The 21008-nt window shown below is 38.6% G+C and overlaps 1 protein-coding gene across 1 annotated transcript; it reads left to right on the top strand.

Moving 5' to 3' along the window:
- The first annotated feature begins 1071 nt into the window (after window positions 1–1071).
- DEFB123 (defensin beta 123) lies at window positions 1072–20445 on the top strand. The gene is made up of 2 exons (XM_057703970.1): window positions 1072–1129; window positions 20300–20445. Exons 1-2 carry the CDS (start codon window positions 1072–1074, stop codon window positions 20443–20445), a joined length of 204 nt encoding a protein of 67 aa, XP_057559953.1.
- Window positions 20446–21008: the final 563 nt, after the last annotated feature.

Genomic DNA, 21008 nt, shown 5'->3' with positions numbered 1-21008 from the left:
CTTCATCGTAAAGGTTTTAGAAAGAGTTGTTTACACTTACTAACCTCTCTCTCTCACTAACCTTTCAGTCTTCAACCTCCGCAGTCTGTTTTCTGCCCCTACCAAAAAAGTTTTCAACGTCTTGTCTTGTAAGCCCTATATATGCTTTTATACCCTTGACCTCTGTATCAAAGACGGTCCAGTTGGGAAACAGAAGCCACATAGGATATTTAATATAGGGAATTGGTTACACCGGTGTTAGAAGGCAGAAATAGCAAAGAAGAGGACCCTGAGGAAACAAATATTAGTAACCACAGAATGTAGCTACCACCCCTGGGCTGCAGGAATTGAGGGAAGAGAACGGATTTTCAAAACCCAGGAGTTCAGAGGAGGGACCGTCCCTTCCCCCCCCCCTTCCCCCCCACCCCCCCAATAGCGGGTTCTTGGACCTCTGAGGAAGGGGCACGGCAGATGGCGTGACGCCATGGGTAGCCCTCAGATGACTGGGGGCTGTGGTAGCCCTCAGATGACAGAGGGCTGTGGCTGCTACATGGGCAGCCCTCAGATGACAGGTAGTACTTCTGAGACGGCACAGCCAGGCTGGTGGTGGGAGCTTCATTTCTTACTACCATTCTCCTGCAGCCTTCAGCCCCAGTTACCTCATATTTCTCATGTTCAACACCAACAGAAGCCTTTGTGCAGACTTTCTTTTGCCTGGAACACCATTTGGGCTCATCTGCCTGGCGTTTTCGTATTTAGTCCTCAAAACAGAATCCAGCGCCATCTTCTCTGCGAAGCTTTCCAAGACCTTCTGGATTCCGTGTGCGTGGCGCCCCCTGGTGGTCCCTTGGTTGGAGGTCCGACCTTGCAACTTGACCTGAATGACAGAAGTTTGCGTGCCAGCTCAGGGCGTATGGCTGCACACTGTGGGCTCAGGCGGCGCGGGGGCTGCACCCGCGGGCGGCTGAGGGCACGTGAGGGTGACACCTGTTCCGGTTGGACCAAGGGAGCGGGAGCCAGGGAGGCCAGAGCTCTCCCCCACTAGCTTCGCCATCGCATCGGACTTGCAGCTTCACTTGGCCACTTCCAACCATGAAGCTCCTTTTGCTGACTCTGGCCGCACTGCTGCTCTTGTCCCAGCTCACTCCAGGTAACCTGGACCCTGTCAGGGGAGGGGCAGGGTGTGGAGAGTGAGACAAGGACGGGCTGCCGGGACCTCGGGAGGTTACTTTGCAGAGGCACGTAGAGGAAGAGCCCTCACGGGCGGCAGACACCAGATCTTAGGTACCAACTACAACATCGAGAGCTTCTCGCTCAGCCACCCCGTCCAGCTCTTCCAGGGATCAGGCACCGGTGGCCTAGAGTGTGAGGAAGAATGCAACGAATGGGCAGGAGAAGCAGGAAGAGGATACACAATAGTGGCCCTTTCACAAAATAGTCCCCAGGATGATCTAGGCTCTGTAAAGATGGCAACCACTTTGAGAAGAGAGAAAAGCTCATATTTACTTATTTCTATCTCTGTGCCAAACCCTGTGTTGGGACATAGGACCACAGAGATAAATAATAAGTCCTGGGAGGGACTCACTGGGAGAGATGTAAAATCGCATTTACAACCCAGAGTGTCCTGAGCCATGATAGAGGGGATCTAGGGTCCTGGGGTGCATGTGGGAGGGACAAGCCCAGGCTGAGGACCAGGAGAGTCCTCCTGAAGGGACACTCTGAGTCCTGAAAAGTGGTTAGAAATTAGAAAGGGAAGGAGAAGAGGTGGAAGTAGGAACGGTGTCCTGGGCAGAAATCAGCTAATGCAAAGGTCCGGATGTGGTAGAGAGCACCATGCCTTCAGAGAACTGGCACAGAATGGGTTAAGGGTGTGGCAAGGGGGTAAGGCTGAGGAAGCACTCAAGGTCCAGGTCTTGATGAGCCTTGAATGCCAGGTAGGAAGCAATGGGAAGGCTGAAGCAGAGAAGGGCCATGGTCAGACTTGCCCATTCCACCAACTCTAGCATAGCTATCTGGCCCCTCTTGCTCAACTGGAAGAAACTTCCGCCCCGCCAAGGCTTTCACCTCACCTATCCACAGGGTTGGAAGGTGTGAACTTCATCACCTCAGCCCTTGATCTGCCTGTGGCAAATGCCTGAAACACCGCTCAGCTGGGGATAGAGAGAAAAGCCCTAGAACCCAGGTTAAAAACTGCTCAACCATTTTCTAACTCTATGACATCCAGCAAGCAGTTCAGCAGCTCAGAATTTCAATTTCCTCATTTCTCAATCTGCTACAACAAAGGAGTATGTATAGTAATATCAGTTTGAGGGAACAACAAGAACATACTCAAATTTTGGTATGCAAAAAAAAAAAAGTGTAGCTTCTTCATTTTATATAACTAATCTAAATTTTCCCAGGAACTTCCATTCTGCTGATGGGACAGTTAGGGGGAGAGGTGGTGGAGGGCACTTAGGGACTGTGCCTAAGCTCAACAGTTAAATAAATATTCATCAGTTCTGGTTTAAAACAGTTTCAAGTTAATTCGGTCTCTTGAATAAATATTCAGTCTTTGAGCATTTCTCCTTCTGCTCCCCTTCTCCTTCCCAAGGTAGCAACTGGGTTTAGGAGAAGGTAACTTGATATGTCATGATTTAAGTTATTGGTTCATTCAATAAACATGATTGAATGGATTTCATGTCCTAGGCACTGTGATAGGTACAAGAGGTAGCACAGTGAACATATCAGAACACAACAAGGTAAGCAGTCTTCAGCCTCTTGGAGTTTACATTCTACTGAGAGAAGCAGAAAAATTTTTTAAATAAGTGAAACATACAGAATGTCAGGTGGTGAGTATAATGCGCAGGGTAGGCAGGAAAGGGAATAGCAAATACCAGGGGGATGTGGATTTGCCGTTTTAAAGGTGTGCTCATGGAATGGCTCCCTGTGACCTGAGGGAGGATAATGGGGGACCCATGTGGATTTGTAGAGAAGAACATTCAAACTGGAGGGAATATGACGTGCAAAGGTCCTGGGGCAGGAGCCTGAGGAGGTGGGGTAGGGCCCAGTGCTGGACCTCCACTGACTTCTAGGACAGTGCCCCTCATTGTGTGTGATCCCATGACTGATGAAACCTCTTGAGCGCCCCACTGACTGAGCCCTTCCTCTCAGCCAGTCTTCCATCTGATCCCTAGGTTTAGGCTGTTGACACACAGCCCCTCCCACTGCCTTCTGCACAGGGGTCTATTCCTGCCAGGTCCCTCAGGCTCGCAGCTCATCACTGGTTTTCCTGTCTCCACTAGAGACACAAGGGAACTTGGGGGCTTTCTGGGTCTATTTTATGCTACAGGAGAGGAGAGGGAGAAGCTCAGCCACTTCCCTCAGCCATTTCTAATCCACCCCCAGGTTGGCACCATAATGTGCTGTGCCAATGCTGTTAGCAATTCCCCTAGGCTACACTCTCAGGGCAAAAAGTAAATGCCCTCTTCTCTGGCAGTTTCTCTAGACCAATCTGGGTGTTTGTAGCAAGAGAGTCTCTTGCCCCTGCCTTTCTCACATGACTTATCTCCGCTTCCTAGGTGTTCAGGTCAACCAGCAGGCCTTAGTGGGGGAGGAAAGGAAGGCCTCTGTCGCTAGCTTGCTAGTGGGTCCACCATTATCCTGGCTGGAGAGGCAAGGTGTGGGCTCTGGTGCAGCTCTAAGGCCTCCTCTGCTGCTGCTGCTATTGCTGCAGGAAGTGGATTTAAGCACCCTGGTTTCCCCTAGGGAGAGTATTTCCCTCTACTTTCTTTTGGGTGTGGTGGTAGTAAAGGAGATTGAATGGAGGTTTCTTTGGTCCCCAGCCTTTGCCTGCTGTGGCTTATGGTGAGGTGGTATTATCTGAATCCACCAGGCTCAGCTAATAATATATAAAGGAGCTCTTAGAAATTTGGAAATCCCTCACCTTTCTAGATCAATTTTGGTTCTTAAAAGTATTGTCTTGCTATAAACTAAAACAACTCATCTCTTTTAAGCTGAGCAATGACTTTGTCATTCTAACTACTGTTAACCATTCCCCCAAAGCCCAGAAACTCTGCCCAATTCTGCTTTTCAGCAACCGAAGGGTCTCATGATTAAAGGAGAATGAAATATGTATAACTTTAATATTTTCAAAATTTTTAAGTTAGGTTAATTGTGGAATTCAGGACATATATATAAAGCCCAAGAACCCAGCAGAGGTTAAATTTAAGTGGGACATGCCACATCCCTTTCCATTATACCTCCTCATAGCACCCAGAGTTCTTCCTTTACAATTTTCAGCCTAACTCTAATCAATCAATTACCTGGGAAGCTATTTCTTTAATAGTTGTTTCTCGCCTCCCCTCCCCCACTAGACTGGAAGTTCTCTGAGGGCAGGTGTCTGTCTCTAACCTGTTCATAACTGTCTCTCCAGCATATAGGCTTCTTAATCTACACATGTATTTCCCTAGGACAGACATCTAGAAAGGAAATTGCTGGTCAAGACTGCACAATCTGAAAATGTGCTAAGTAGCCCCCAGAGAGGTTGAAACAAAACGTATGAGACCATCTTTCCTCTCACTCTCAACAACAGTTGAGACTTGACACTCTTGAATTAAAAACTGAGATTTTATTGTTAAGTAGTGGGGGGTTTTTGTTACCTTTTTTGTAAAATAAAACACAGAGTTACAGATACTGAAAACCACATAAAACAAATGTGCAGCTCAATGAACTAATATAATAGTTCATTGCATACCCTTGTAACACCATCCAGGCCAATAAACAGAACATTGACATTGACCTCAAAAACCCCTCCACCTACGCTGCATCATAACTGTCTCCCTCCCCAAATTTAGTAGTTACCCTGACTTTTACAGCAATCAAGTATTTGTATGTCTGTAGTTTCATTGCTAGGGCTGTATCCCTGGAAACCCTATTTTTGTCATGCCCATTTTTAAAATCTAACATTTCTTAAGATTTTTAGTTTTTTAATTTACTGGGTGTATCTTCATCCCTTTCTTTCACTGTAATTTATCTGTTGGGTCATTTGACCCATAGTTTCCCACAGTATGGATTTTGCTAGCTGCATATTCAAAATGAATTCAACATATTCCTCAGACCTCTGTATTTCCTGCAAATTGGTACCTGGATCCAGAGGTTTAATTAGGCTCAAGTTCTATCCTTTTTGGCAAAACTTGGGGAGGTGGTATTTGCCTTTTTCATCAGAAGGCAAATTCTATGTTTGTTGTCTCTCTTTTAGTGAAAAATTAATGCTCAAAGCCTAGATGCATTAATTCTTTGCCTATTGCAAAATGGTGATATTCTATTATGTGACTTTCACTAGTTAGATGGAATACTAATATAATAAAGACACTCCTCATCATCTACTATTTGGTTACTCAGCAGCACAGTTCATATAAGAAAGAATAAATGCTTGGTGATTTTTCTTTACATATGAATCTTCAAGATAATGATCTCTTTTCCTATCATTCCCCCAAATGTGACAAAATAGTTTTTAATATCATCATAAACTCATAGATTTAAATATATTTGGTGACTTTTCATTCATTGCAGTCTTTTTTTAGATAAATTTATTTATTTGTTTATTTATTGGCTGCATTGGTTCTTTGATGCTACACACGGGCTTTCTCTAGTTGCAGAGAGCGGGGGCTACTCTTCATTGTGGTGCGTGGGCTCCTCATTGTGGTGGCTTCTCTTGTTAGAGCATGGGCTGTAAGTGAGTGAGGCTTCAGTAGTTGTGGCACACAGCCTCAATAGTTGTGGCACACAGGCTTAGTTGCTTCAAGGCATGTGGGATCTTCCTGGAGCAGGGATCAAACCTGTGTCCCCTGCACTGGCAGGCAGATTCCTAACCATTGTGCCACCTAGGAAGTCCCATTGCAGTCTTTTTCTTACTGAAATTCGGCTAGTGGAAGCCTAAGCCTTTATTTTACATATCCCTGTTAGTCTTTGACAGTTTCCTTATGATAAAGTCCATCTCATAAACACCACAAGGGACACACTTGCAGTCTGACAAAGTTAAATATATTAATTTACTGAATTAAAGGAAAATACACACCAAAGGAACTTGTGGGGCATCTCACCAAATGAAGGAACAAATAGGGTTACTATAAGATTAAGGAGAATAGCAGAGTTTAGGTAAAATGCAAATGAAGCAGAGTTTGATAGACTTCAAGGGCCACGGGATGGTGTGTAAAGGGGTTAACGTCAGTTCTAGGTCCCATTTCCATGGAAAGCACAAAAATAAGAGAGATGTGAAACTTTATATTCCCAAATTCTTTCTCTGACACTCCATCCCTGGCTCTGAAATCAAGGTTGCTTTTCTGTATAAAAAGACGTGATTCCTCAGGGAAGAATGTAATGTTCCAGTCTTGCCGATATGATTTCAAATACAAAGTTTCTGATAGGTGTGATTTGAGAAAACTGGGTTTCTCAGCACTTTGTCCTTTTGTTAACTTATAAAAGCAGTTTCACTGATACACAATTGGTTATCTGGTATGACAAGATAGTCTGGGCTCATCTTGTGCAATTCCTGCACCAGACCTTGAATTAGCCATTTCTTCAAAAAGCCCTAATTTTTTAAGTAGGGAAATGGTATTTGAGGACTGTGATCTAGATGCTAGAGATATTGATGCTGCTAAATTAGCCCTTCTTTCTACATCTTTTCAGAGCAGATGAGAAAATCAACACATTGAATATATAAAAAATACCACATGAATTCATATTGAAAACTCCTATTCAAAGTGAGGACTACAGGATTTGTACTTAAAATATTTCATATTACTTTTGTATGTACTTTCTTCCACACCAGTATTCTTAGAAATACTGTATACTTCTTCAGCATTTTCAAGTCTTTTTTTTTTTTTTTTTTTGGCTGAGTTGGGTCTTTTTTGCTGCACACGGGCTTCCTCTAGTTGCCGCTAGCGAGGGCTACTCTTCGTTGCCGTGCTCAGGCTTCTCATTGCGGTGGCTTCTCTTGCTGCAAAGCACGGGCTCTAGGTGCATGGGCTTCAGTAGTTGTGGCACAAGGGCTTCAGTAGTTGTGGCACAAGGGCTTCAGTAGCAGTGGCACACAGGCTTAGTTTCTCCGAAGCATATGGGATCTTCCCAGCCCAGGGATCGAACCTGTGCCCCCTGCATTGGCAGGCAGATTCTTAACCACTGCACCACCAGGGAATCCCCTCAAGTCATCTTTTTATTTTTTAAGAACTTTTATTGAGATATAATTGACATACAATAAGCTGCATGTATTTAAAGTGTACAATTTGGTATCTTTTTCCTTATCAGTAATGTATACATGGCAATCCCACTCTCCCAATTCATTCCCCCTCAACTCCCCCTGCTTTCCCCACTTGGTGTCCATATGCTTGTTCTCTATATCTGTGTCTCTACTTCTGCCTCACAAACCAGTTGATTTGTACCATTTTTCTATATTCCACATATATGTGTTAATATACAACATTTGTTTTTCACTTTCTGACTCACTTCACTCTGTATGACAGTCTCTAGGTCCATCCATGTCTACAAATGTCCAAGTTTTGTTCCTTTTTATGGCTGAGTAATATTCCATTGTATATATGTACCACATCTTCTTTATCCATTCATCTATTGATGGACATTTAGCTTGCTTCCATGACCTGGCTATTTTTATTTAAAGAATGTTTTCTTGAATTATACTTTGTAGCATTTTTTCGACATCTTGCTCTGATTTTCTTTCTCAAGGCCTCATCGTGTCTCTGTTGACTCTCCTTTCCCCATCCTCAGTATTTGTCACTTTCTATTGAATTTTTTTCTTATCAAGTCTTTTTATCAGTTTTATTGAGTTATCACTTACATAAGATTAAATGTCCACATTTTAAGCATACAACATGAGTTTCAACAAATGTATACATCCATGTAACCAGTACCACAGTTGTAGTATAATACATTTCCATTACCCCAAAAAGATCTCTTATACCCCTTTGCAGTCAGTCATTTCCCCAGTCCCCCAGCCACTGGCTATGACTAATCTACATTGTGTCACTTTAGTTTGGCCTTTTAGAATCAAACAACAAGAAGGCTTTTGTGTCTGGATTATTTAATTTAGCATAATGCTTTTGCAATTCATCCATGTTGCTCATATATCAATAGCTGGTTACCTTGTGTTGCTGAGCAGTATTCCACTGAATGAATACATACCACAATTTATCAGTTAACTAGCTGCTAGATATTTGGGCAGTTTCCAGCTTTTAGCTATTATAAATAGAGCTACTGTGAATGGTCCAGTGCAAGTCTTCATTCTCTAGAGTAAATACCTAAGGGTGGAGTTGCTGGGTTGTATGATACGGCTATGATGAACTTTATAAAAAACTGCAAACTGTTTTCCATAGTGGCTGTACCATTTTGCATTCCCACTAGCAGTAAGAGATTTACGGTTGCTCCACATCACTGTCAACACATGGTATTGTCTGTCTTTTAATTTTAGCCATTCTAGTGGGTGTATAGTTTTAACTGTTGTTTTACTGATGGCTAGTAGTTAATGACTAATCATGTTAAACATATTTTGATGTGCTTATCTGCCATGTATATGTCTTCTTTGGTGTAGTGCTCACTTTTAATCAGGTTTTTTGTTGAGTTGTGTGTTCTACATATTCTAGGTAAACATTTTTTAAAAGATATATACTTTGTAAATATTTTCTTCCAGACTGTAAATTACCTTTTGATTTACTTAACAGTGTCATTTGAAAGCTAAGAACTTTTAGTTTTGAAGAAGTCCAATGTGTTCATTTTTTCTTTTGTGGCTTGTGTTTTTGTATCTTATCTAAAAAAAAATGTTCACTTGACACAAGGTCAGAAACATTTTCTCCTATGGTTTCTTCTAGATTTTCTGTTGTTTTAGCTCTTACATTTAGGTCCATGATTCATTTTGAGGTAATTTTTGTATACAGTGTGGGGCAAGGGTTAAGGTTTACTTGTTTGCACATGGATATGCTAGCATCATTTAATGAAAAGAATTTCCTTTTCCCCCTCTGAATTACCTTGGCACCTTTGCTGAAAACCAGTTGACCATATAGGCTGGGATCAATTTATGGACTCTCCCTGCCATTCCATTGACCTATATGTCTATTCTTGTGCCAATACCACATTGTCTTGGTTACTATGACTTTGCAGTAAACCTTGAAATCAGGTATTGTGAGTCCTCCAACTTTGTTCTTTTTAAAATTGTTTTATCTGTTTTAGGTCCTTTACATTTTCATGTAAATTTTAGAATCAGCTTTTCAATTCTACAAAATAGCCTGCTGGAAATATTCTTGGAACTGCCTTGATCAATTTAAGGAGAATTGAGATCTTATCAAAATTAAGTCTTTGAATCCACGAACATGGTATCTCTCTCCATTTCTTTATGTCTTCCTTTCTTTCTCTGAAGTGTTTTGTGGTTGTTATATTTTGCATATTGTAGTAGGCTAAATAATGACTTCCCAAAGATGTCCAAGTCCTAATCCCAGAACCTATGAATATGTTACCTTACATGGTAAAAGAGATTTTGCAGGTGTGATTAAGTTAAGGATCTTGAAATAGGGAGATAATCTTGGGTTTTCTGGGTGGATTCATTGTAATCACAAGAGACCTAACAAGGGGGCAACAGGAGATCAGATTGTGGAGGAAGAGATGTGAAAATGGAAGCAAGAGTTTGTAGTAATGTAAGGAAGGGATTACAAGCAAAAAAATACAGGTCGTCACTAGAAGGTGAAAAGGGGAAGAAAATAGATTCTGCCCTAAGAGTTTCCAGAAGGAACCAGCCTTACTGGCACCTTGACTTTAGCCCAATGAAATAGTAAATTTTTGTTGTTTTAAGACACTAAGTTTATGGTAATTTTGTTACAGTGCAATACAAGATGAAACTAACACACATATTTTTTTATCACTGTTATGTATTTTTAAGCTCTTGTAAATGATATTTTTAAAAGTTCATTTGTTTGTTGCTAGTGCACTGAAATACAACTGTGGTTTTTTTTTTCTTAGTGAAGTATAGGTGATTTACAATGTTGTGCTATTCTCTGCTGTACAGCATAGTGACTCAGTTATACACAGACGTTCTTTTTTTATATAACATTTTCTATCATGATTTATCACAGGATATTATATATAGTTCCCTGTGCTATACAGTAGGACCTTGTTGTTTATCCATCCTATATATAATAGTCTACATATGCTAATCCCACACTCTCAGTCCTTTCCTCCCCTATCCCCCTCTCCCTTGGCAACCACAGTCTTTGTGTCTGTGAGTTTGTTTCTGTTTTGTAGATAGGTTCATTTGTGCCATGTTTTATTTTATTTTTTTAAGCTCTTTTTTGGAATATAATTGCTTTACACCGTTGTGCCAGTTTTGGGGGTACACCAAAGTGAATCAGCTATATTTATACATATATCCCCATATCCCCTCCCTCCTGTGACTCCCTTCCACCCTCCCTATCTCAGCCCTTGAAGTCATCACCCATCATCGAGTTGATCTCCCTATGTTATGCAGCAACTTCCCACTAGCTATCTATTTTACATTTGGTAGTGTATATATGTCAATGCTACTCTTTCACTTCGTCCCAGCTTCCCCTTCGTCCCCCAACCCCGTGTCCTCAAGTCCATTCTCTGCATCTGCATCTTTATTCTTTCCCTATCGCTGGGTTCATCAGTATCATTTTTTTTAGATTCCATATATATGTGTTAGCATACGGTATTTGTTTTTCTCTTTCTGGCTTACTTCGCTCTGTATGACAGTCTCTAGGTCTATCCACTTCATTACAAATAACTCAATTTCATTCCTTTTTATGGCTGAGTAATATTCCATTGTATATATGTTTGTGCCACATTTTAGATTCCACATATAAGTAATATCATTTGGTGTTTGTCTTTCTTTTTCTGACTTACTTCACCTAGTATGATAATCTCTAGTTGCATCCATGTTGCTGCAAATGGCATTATTTCATTCTTTTTTCATAAATATTTATTTATTATTTATTTATTTTAGCTGTGCCAGTTCTTAGCTGTGGCACACAGGCATGTGAGATCTTAAGTTGTGGCATGTGGGCTCTTAGTTGTGGTACGCGGACTTCTTAGTTGCAGCATACGGGATCTAGTTCCCCAACCAGGGATGGAACCTGGACCCCCCGAATTGGGAGTGTGGAGTCTTACCCACTGGACCACCAGGGAAGTCCCTATTTCATTCTTTTTGATGGCTGAGTAATATTCCACTGTGTATATATACCACATGTTCTTTATTCATTCATCTGTTGATGGACATTTAGGTTGTTTCCATGTTTTGGCTGTTGTGAATAGTGCAGCTATGAACACGGGGTGCATGTACCATTTTGAATTATAGTTTTGTCTAGGTGTATGCCCAATCAAAAAAAGGGCAGAAGACCTTAATAGACATTTCCCCAAAGAATACATACAGATGGCGTAGGCACATAAAAAGATGCTCAACATCACTAATTATTAGAGAAAAGCAAATCAAAACTACAAAGAGGTACCACCTCACACCAGTCAGAATGACCATCATTAATAAATGGTGGAGAGCGTGTGGAGAAAAGGGAACACTCCTACATTGTTGATGGGGACATAAGTTGGTGCATCCACTATGGAGAACAGTATGGAGGTTCCTCAGAAAACTGAAAATAGAATTACCATATGATCCAGAAATACAACTGGTTTTTATATGTTAATCTTATATCCTGCAACCTTGCTGAACTCAGTTATTAGGTTTCATCGTTTCATAGATGATCATGTCATCTTTAAACAGTAACAGTTTTACTTCTGCCTCTAAAATCTGTTCGTCATTTATCAGTATGATAGTAGCTGCAGGATTTTCACAGATGTCCGTTATCACGTTGAGGAAATTTTCTTCTATTCCTAGTCAGTTTAGAGGACTTTTTTTTATTATTAATGAATGATGAATTCTGTCAAATGTTTTTTCTGCATCTACTGAAATGATTATATGATTAGGTGGGGTCATGGGGTTAATCTGTTGATGTAGTGAATTATATTGATTGATTTTTTAAATGTTGAACTGACCTTTACATTCTTGGAATGATTCACACGTTATGATGTATTATCTTTTTTATACATTTCTGGGTTCAGTTTATATTTTGTTAAAGATTTTCACATCTAGTTTATGAAAGGTGTTAGTCTGTAAGGATTTTTACATCTAAGTTTATAAGGGACATCAGTCTATTGTTTTATTTTCTTGGAATGCCTTTGGTTTGGGTGTCAATGTAATGTTGGAAGACTTTGAAAAGAATTGGTATTATTTCTTCCTTAAATGCTTAGTAGAATTCACCAATGAAGCCATCTGTGCTTAGAGGGGTTTTTTAATTTGTTTTTTGGTTTTTGTTTTTTTGTGGAAGGTACTTATATACAAATTCAATTTCTTTCAAAAATTAAGGGGTTTTAGAGTTATCTATTCTTTATGTGTGAAGCTTTAGTAGTTTGTGTTTTTTCAAGTAATTTGTCTATTTTATGTAAGTTGTTCAATTTATAGTCATAAAATTTTTTACATTATCTTTGTAATATCTATAGAATCTATAGTGAGTTCCTCTCTTTTTTTTTTTTTTCCCTTTTTTTGGCTGTGCTGTGCTGCTTGTCGGATCTTATTCCCCTGACCAGGGATCAAACCTGGGCCCTTGGCAGAGAAAACTTGGAGTCCTAACACTGGATAGCCAGGAAATTCCCCTCCCTTTCATTCTTAATAATAAAAATTTATGTCTTCTATTTTGTTTTCTTCCCGGTCAGCCTGCCTGGCTAGGAATTTAGCAATTTTTTTCTATATTTTCAAAGAACCAGCTTTTGGTTTTAATTTGTCTATTATTTTTCTATTTCCTATTTTATTTACTTCTGTTCCAATCTTAATGGTTTTTTTTTCCCTCCCACTTACTTTAGCTTTAATTTGCTCTTGTTTTTCTCACTTCTTAAGATATAAGCATTGATCATAGATTTAAGACCATTCTGTCTAAAATATGCATTTTAAACTGTGTCTCCCTCTAATTACTGCTCTATCTTGGTTCCACAAATATTTTTACATGTTGTACTTTAAACTTTAGTCAATTCAAATCTCTCTAATTTCTCTTCTGATTTCTCTTCCACGCTTTAGTTATTTACCAGTACATTGTTCAATTTCCTAGTATTTAGAGATATTCCAGGTGCATATCTATTATTGATTTTTAGTTTAATTCTACCGTGGACAGACATACACCCTTGTAAGACTTCAATCCTTTTATGTTTTTATTGAGATTCTGTATTACCCAGAATATGGTATATCTTGGTGAATATTCTGTGAGCACTCGGAAAAAAATGTTTAGTTTTCTGTTGTTGGGTAAAGTGTTTTATAAATATCTATTAAGTCAAACTGGTTGATAAACTCATTAGTTCAAGTATTCTATATCTTCTATTAACTTGTTCTATCAATTGTTGAGAGAGGAATGTTGAAATCTGAAATTATAATTGTGAATTTGTCTATTTCTCCTTTCAGTTCTTTCAGCTTTTTGTTTCATGTATTTTCAAGCTCTTTTTTGGTGCATTTGATTTAGGATTAATACATCTTTTTGATAAATTGAGATTGTCATCATGAAATGACCTTTTTATACTTAGTAATTTAGTTAGTTTTGAAATCTACTTTTTAAATATTAACATAACTAATATCTTAATAATACTCCAGTTTTCCTTTAATTAGTGTTTTCCATGGTATTTTTTTATCCTTTTACTTTTAACATAGCTATGTCTGTATATTTAGAATGAATTTCTTATAGGCAGCATGTAATTAGGTCTTGCTCTTTCACCCAATCTGACAATTTCTGCCTTTTAATTGAGATGTTCAGATCATTTATGTTTAATATAATTATCAATATGGTTGCATTTAACCTACCACCTTTCTATTTGTTTTCTATCTGCCTATCCTTTCTTTGTTCACTTTATCTTCTTCCCTTGCCCTCTTTCAGATCACTTGAGTCTTTTTATGATTCCAGTTTGTATCCGCTACTGCCTTATTAGCTATACATCTTTTGTTTTTTAATGGTTGCTGTAAGGTTTACATCTTCCCATTTTGATGGTTGCCAAATTGGTGTTTTGTAGAAGGGCTGGGGAACCTCTTACTCCACCATCTTGCTGACATTAGTCCTCAAATTTTCTTAGTTTTAAAAAAATCTGAAAAAGTCTATTTCTCCATTTGGGGAGGATTTTTGCTGTGTAAAGAATTCTGGGGACTTACCTGGTGGTCCAGTGGTTAAGACTCTGCGCTCCCAATGCAGGGGGCCCCCTTTGATCCCTAGTCAGGGAACTAGATCTCGCATGCCACAACTAAGAGCCCACATGCTGCAACTAAGACCCAGAACAGCCAACTAAATAAATAAATAATTTTTTAAAGGTTTTTTTTTTTTTTTAAGAATTTTGGATTGTCTTTTTTCCTTTCACTGTTTTAAAGATATCTCTCTACTGTCTTCTCGTGTATGGTTTCTGATAAGAAGTATTCTATTATTTTTACCATTTTTCCCATGTACTTAATGTCTTCCTTGAGCTGGTTTTAAGGTTTTTAACATGATTTTCAAAAGTTTTATTATGAAATGGCTTTGCATGTCTTTCTTTAGATTTAATTCTGTCTCGGATTCACTGAGGTTCTGGATTCTGTGGATTTACCATTTTCATCAAACTTGAAGCTTTTCAACCATTATTTCTTTAAAAATTCTTTCTGTCCCTCCCCTCTCCTCTCCTTTTGGTACTCCGATTGTATGTAAGTTATATGGCTTGTTACTGCCTGATGAGTTATTGACGTTCTGTTTTTGTTTTGTTTTGTTTTTCAATATTTTTTCTCTCTACTTCATTTTGGATAGTTTCTGTTGCTATGTCTTCAGGTTCATTTATTGTTACTTCTGCAATGTCTACTCTGTTGTTAATATCACTAAGTATGTTTTTCATTTAGTATTTAATGGTTCATTTCAAATATTTTTAATCATTTAGGAGTTTATTTCAGTTTTGTTTGTCTGATTCTTACTATTTATACCTTTCATTTGAACAAATTTACCATTGGATAAACTAGAAAAATTTTCTTCTTTCTTTTCCAATTTTTTTATTGAAATATAGTTGATTTGCAATGTTTCAGGTGTATAGCAAAGTGATTCAGTTTTATATATATGACTACATATTCTTTTTTAGATTATTTCCATTATAGGTTATTGTAAGATATTGAATATCAGGTCCTTGCTGTTTATCTATTTTACATATAGTATTATGTATCTGTCAAATATTTTCGTGTGAATTTTTTTACATCTTTATTTCTCCCCATAGTATTCACGTTTTCCTCTATCTTTTGGGCTTATGAATGTATTTATAATAGCCATTTCATCATTCTTGTCTTCTAGTTCCATAATCTTTGTCATTTCTGGGTCTGTTGATTGATTTTTATCCTGGTTGTGGTTCATATTTTCCTGCTTTTTTAAAAAATGCCTGAAAAATTATTTGGATTCTTTGCATTGTGGATTTTATACTTTCGGTTACTGGATTTTTTTTTTTTTTTTTTTTTTTTGTATTTCTTTAAAGAGTATTGGTTTTTGTTCTGGCATGCAGTAACTTAGTTGGAATCAGATGAATCCTTTCAAGAATGACCTTTAATCTTTTTAGGATGTATACAGGACATCCTTTAATCTAGGACTAATTTAGCCCCACTGTGCTGCAGACTTTACAATGTCTTTCCACTCAGGCAGTTGAGGACTCAAGACATTCCCAGCCCTGTGTGATCACCGGGAATTGTCTTGCCTACTTCTTTTTGGTGGTTCTTCCCTAGGCCTTTGGTAGTTTCCTCTTACACTTGCATAGAAAATACCTAAAGGCTAGAAGAGTACTCTGCAGAGCTCCAAGTGTGCCCTCTGTGTGTGTGTCTGTCTGTCTGTATTTATGTATGTTTGTGTGCAGCCCCCTCTTCTTTGATTCTGTGACCCACAAATTCTAGTTGACTTGCCCTCCTTGAACTCCTTAAACTTCAATTTCTATCTCCTCCATTAAGATCACCAGGCTTTGTTTGGGTTCCTCTTACTGCACTGCAGCCTAGAAACTGCTTCTAGTCAATAAACTGGTGCAACCAGAGGGCTCATCTTGTCTGTTTCCCTTCTCTCTAGGATCATGTTTGAAAATCATTGTTTCATATACATTTTGTTCAATTATCTTGTTGTTTAAAGCAGGAGCGTCAATATGGCTCCTGTCACTCCATCTCAGCCCAAAGAAATCCCATTTCTTTTTTGAAATTTTTACATTCTTTTCTCTTTTTTTCTCTTCTATTTCTCTTAAAATATTGTCCGTTGAGATTATTTGCTTTTGTATCCCTTTCAGGTTACACTTTTTCCTGAAAAGAATTTTCTTTAATTCTTAATTATATCTTTCACTGTGCTTCTGAAAATTTTAATGCTAGTGGATTTTATGTTATCTTATTTAGTATGTATAACCCTTTAAAATAGGTGCTATTATGTCTTTTGTTTTCAAATGAGAAAAATGAAGTTCTGTGAAGGGAAGCAACTTGCTCAAGACTCCCAGTTTATGCCGCGGAGCACCTACACCCAAGCACCACAACTACTGAGCCTGTGCTCTAGAGCCCACGGGCCACAACTATTGAGCCCACATGCCGCAACTCTTGAAGCCCGAGTGCCTAGAGCCCATGATCTGCAACAAGAGAAGCCACCCCAATAAGAAGCCCGCACACTGTAATGAAGAGTAGCCCCTGCTCTCCACAACCAAAGAAAGCCCGCACAGTGATGAAGACCCAATGCAGCCAATAAATTAAAAATAAAATAAAATAAAAAAATAAAATCTCCCAGTTTACATGTTGGGGAGCCAGCTTTCAAATCCAGGCTTAGGGGTTTCAATAGGTGGGACAGTTCCTGGAGCAACCCTCACTGTCTCATTGAAACTTCCATACCAGTATTGTCTTAGAATAGCTTTTAAGTTTTAAAGAAACTTAAAGACTGTGATGGGTCAAATTGTTCACTGAGCTTCATTTCAGGCAGTTCAGAGACACCTCATAGCCATCTTAGTATCTCCATAATCCATCTGATCGAAGTAAACGCCCAGATTTCTCTCAGTATGTTTTTTCAGGATCTGGTGCTTGTGATGGCAGTTTGCTCAAAGTTCTGGAGAAGTTGTTGTTTTGTTTTGTTTTGCTTTCGGATAAGTTTTAAAAGATAATTCTTTAATGTAAACTAATGATTCACATACAGATATAAAAATGAACACGTTAAAGATTATATTTGACTCAAAACTAGAGAACAAGGCTATTTTGTAACTGGTTTAAAGCATAAAAGTCTACAAACACTACTATACGAAGGTGAGTCAAAAATTATCTGCACTCCAGTTATATTAAAACTTCTGTAAATTCTACAGCCAGAGTGCGGATAATTTTTGACTCACCCTCGTATATAAGATAGATAACCAACAAGGACCTACTGCATAGCACAGGGAACTCTACTCAATATTCTATGATAATCTATTTGAGAAAAGAATCTGAAAAAGAATGAATATGTGTATAGGTATAATTGAATCACTTTACTGTACACCTGAAACCAACGCAACATTGTAAGTCAACTATACACTAATAAAAAATTTTTTTAATTTTTTAAAAAGTGTAGAGGTATTAATGGAGCAAGAGAATCTTTAAATGAATTTACAATACAGAAACTGGTTTTTTTCTCCCATGGGGCAGGGGAAATGAGGGAGTCAGTTGAACCTCTGTGGAGCAGAATTTACTTGAATATATAGGAAATAATTGTTTTTACATTACTATCATTAATCATGAGCACATAGAGATGTAAAATAACTCCCACATAATCAGAGTTACATAATTCTGAAGGCTGTGATCTGTCTAGACCAGAAACTATTGACACTATTGGCAATTATTGACATTTTGACACGATTGGCATTTTGGGCTCGGCAGTTCTTTATTATGGCTATCCTGTGCATTGTAGGATATTTATTTATTTATTTATTGGCTGCTCTGGGTCTTCATTGCTGCACAGTCTTTCTCTAGTTGCGGCCAATGGGGGCTACTCTTTGTTGCCGTGCATGGGCTTCTCATTGCAGTGGCTTCTCTTATTGCAGAGCACAGGTTCTAGGTGCACAGGCTTCAGTAGTTGCGGCTCATGGGATCAATAGTTGTGGCTCGTGGGCTCTAGAGCACAGGCTCAGTAGCTGTGGTGCACGGGCTTAGTTGCTCCGCAGCATGTGGGATCTTCCCATACCAGGGATCAAACCCATGTCCCCTGCATTGGCAGGTGAGTTCTTAACCACTGCGCCATCAGGGAAGTCCAACATTGTAGGATATTTAGCAGAATCTTTGGCCTCCCTAATGGCCAGTAGCACTCCACACCAATTATGACAACTAAAAACATCTCCAGACATTTCCTTGACAAACATCCCCTAGAGAGCAAAATCGCCCCATTTGAGCCAAGTTTTCCACTAAAACACAAATTTTCCCTGATAGTTTCCCCTATACTGGTCAAAAAATAATCTCAAAGAAAGCTTATTCCTAATCACAAAATAAACTTGGTCTAAACCTACAACAGAAAGAAGAAAATAATAAATATTAAATAAAAAATTAATGAAATAAAGAATAGTCACAGTACCAAACTGCCTAAAGAAAGTAGTTTTACTGACACGGACAGAAGTTACAGATGTTATTCAGCTGAAGGACATCAGGGAACAGCTGAAGATCCAAGTCAGGACAGGCTTGGAGTTTTTATAGACTAAAGAGAAGAAAAGGGTACATGTTCTTGTTTGACCCAAGAGGCAGATTTCATCTTTAACTGCTGCAAAACTCGAGTTTGGAATAACTGGGAACTGTTCCAGATTTTGTGCCTCTTAGTTGAGGCCATTGGTGAAATCCCATTCCCAAAACTCTCAGAGCAGTTCTTTTGAGAGTTATTTTTACAAGTCTTGTAGTTTGTCAGTTGGTCAAGATTCTGGGGCAGGAAAGGTAGCAAAAACAATATGGATGGTTGTTGCCAGAGGGCTAGGAGGAGGGGAGGATGGGGGGTTATTGCTTAATGGGAATAGAGCTTCAGTTTTACAAGATGAAAAGAGTTCTGGGGATGGATGATGGCGATTGTTGCAAAACAATATGAGCATATTTAATACCACTGAACTGTACACTCTAAAATGATTAACATAAATTTTATTCCATATGTATTTTACCACAATTTTAAAAATCCTAAGTACAGCCACCTTCTTGATGATAGGCCTTAGCAAAGACAAAACAAAACAAAAATAGGGATATGAAGAAACTGATGGAATTTTAGCCCCCCAAAATTTTATATATATATACGTGTCTATATATATATATATATATATATACACACACATACACACAATGAAATACTACTCAGCCATAAAAAGGGATGAAATAATGCCATTTGCAGCAACATGAATGGACGTAGAGATTATCATATTAAGTGATATTAGTCATGTAGGGAAAGACAAATATCATATAATATCACTTATATGTGGAATCTAAAATATGATGCAAATGAACTTATTTACAAAACAGAAATAGACTCAGACACAGAAAACACACTTATGGTTACCAAAGGGGAGAGGTGGGTGGGGGAGAGGTGAATTAAGAGATTGGGATTAACAGATACACACTCCTAGAGATAAAATAGATTATCAGCAAGGATCTACTGTATAGCACAGGGAACTATACTCAATATTCTGTAATAACCTATAAGGGGAAAGAATCTGGAATGGAATATATATTATATCACTGTGCTGTACACCTGAAACTAAAACAATATTGTAAATCAACTATACTTTTTTTTTTAATTTAAAGAAAAAAAACAATACAGATGAACCTTGAAAATATTGTGCTAAGTGAAAGAAGCCAGGCACAAAATGTTGCATATTACATGATTCCATTGGCATAAAATATCTAGATCAGGCAAATGAATAGAGAGGAGGGCAAATTGATGGTTGCCCAGGAATGAGGAGAGGGGAAGTGAGATTGCTTAATGGGTGTAGTGTCTCTGTTTGGGATGATTAAAAAGTTCTGAAACTAGACAGTGATTATGGTTGCACAACATTGGAGTGTAATTAATGCCCCTGGACTATACACTTTAAAATACTTACATTGATAAACTTTATGTTATTTGTATTTTACCACAATTTTTAGAAAGGGAGAAGAAGGGAAAAAGAGAAAGGAGGACCAGGTCAAAGTCAAAGGAAACTGAACACCCTCTATCACGTTCTAATCCTATTACAGACGTTTCAAATCCAGAATCTAACTCTTCTTAGAACTGACACTGTCTCTGTGTTTCTTTCTTTTCAGGTGGCACTCAAAAATGCTGGAACCTTCGTGGCAAATGCCGCCAGAAATGCTTCAAGAGGGAAAGGGTCTATGTTTACTGCACAAATAATAAAATGTGCTGTGTAAAGTCCAAGTACCAGCCAAGAAATTTCCCATGGAAAGTTTAAGTTCTTTGAAGCCTAAAGTCATCAAAAGGCAGATGAAGCTACCCTGAGTCTGACCCCATTGAATTCTTGAACTCTATCAATAAACACCTCTGGCTGATCCCTGTGTTTGCCTGTTAGTCTACCCAGTGGTTCTCGGGAGGTCCTCATTCAGGTGGTCCGTTAAGTCAAAACTATTTCCATTATAATAATGACATTATTTGCCTTTGTCAATCTCACTCTGTCACAAGTGTGCAGTGGAATTTTCTGGAATCTACACGACACATAGTCTTCATTCTGGCAGCTAATGGAAGGTATGCTTATGTATCCTTACATTTCTAGAATGTTTTAAGATAGAGACAAGGTATAAGTGCGTTCATTTTCAGAGATTAACTCAGGTTGTTCTCAGTAATTCTGTGGTGCTGTTATTAGCTATCTTTAGCTATTTTATTAATCTCTGTAATCTCCTTATCATCTAATAAATCATTGCTTTGAAATTCCAAATTTTTCCTTTTACCTATGGGAAACACAACAAGAACTGAAAACATTTTCTTTCTGCAGGATCTGGAGTCCCAGGGGTGGGGTCC

Source organism: Hippopotamus amphibius, chromosome 12, assembly GCF_030028045.1.
Source record: "Hippopotamus amphibius kiboko isolate mHipAmp2 chromosome 12, mHipAmp2.hap2, whole genome shotgun sequence".
Lineage (NCBI taxonomy): Eukaryota > Metazoa > Chordata > Mammalia > Artiodactyla > Hippopotamidae > Hippopotamus > Hippopotamus amphibius.
Note: the sequence above shows the minus strand (reverse complement) of the source record. Positions and strands in the feature narration are given on the sequence as shown.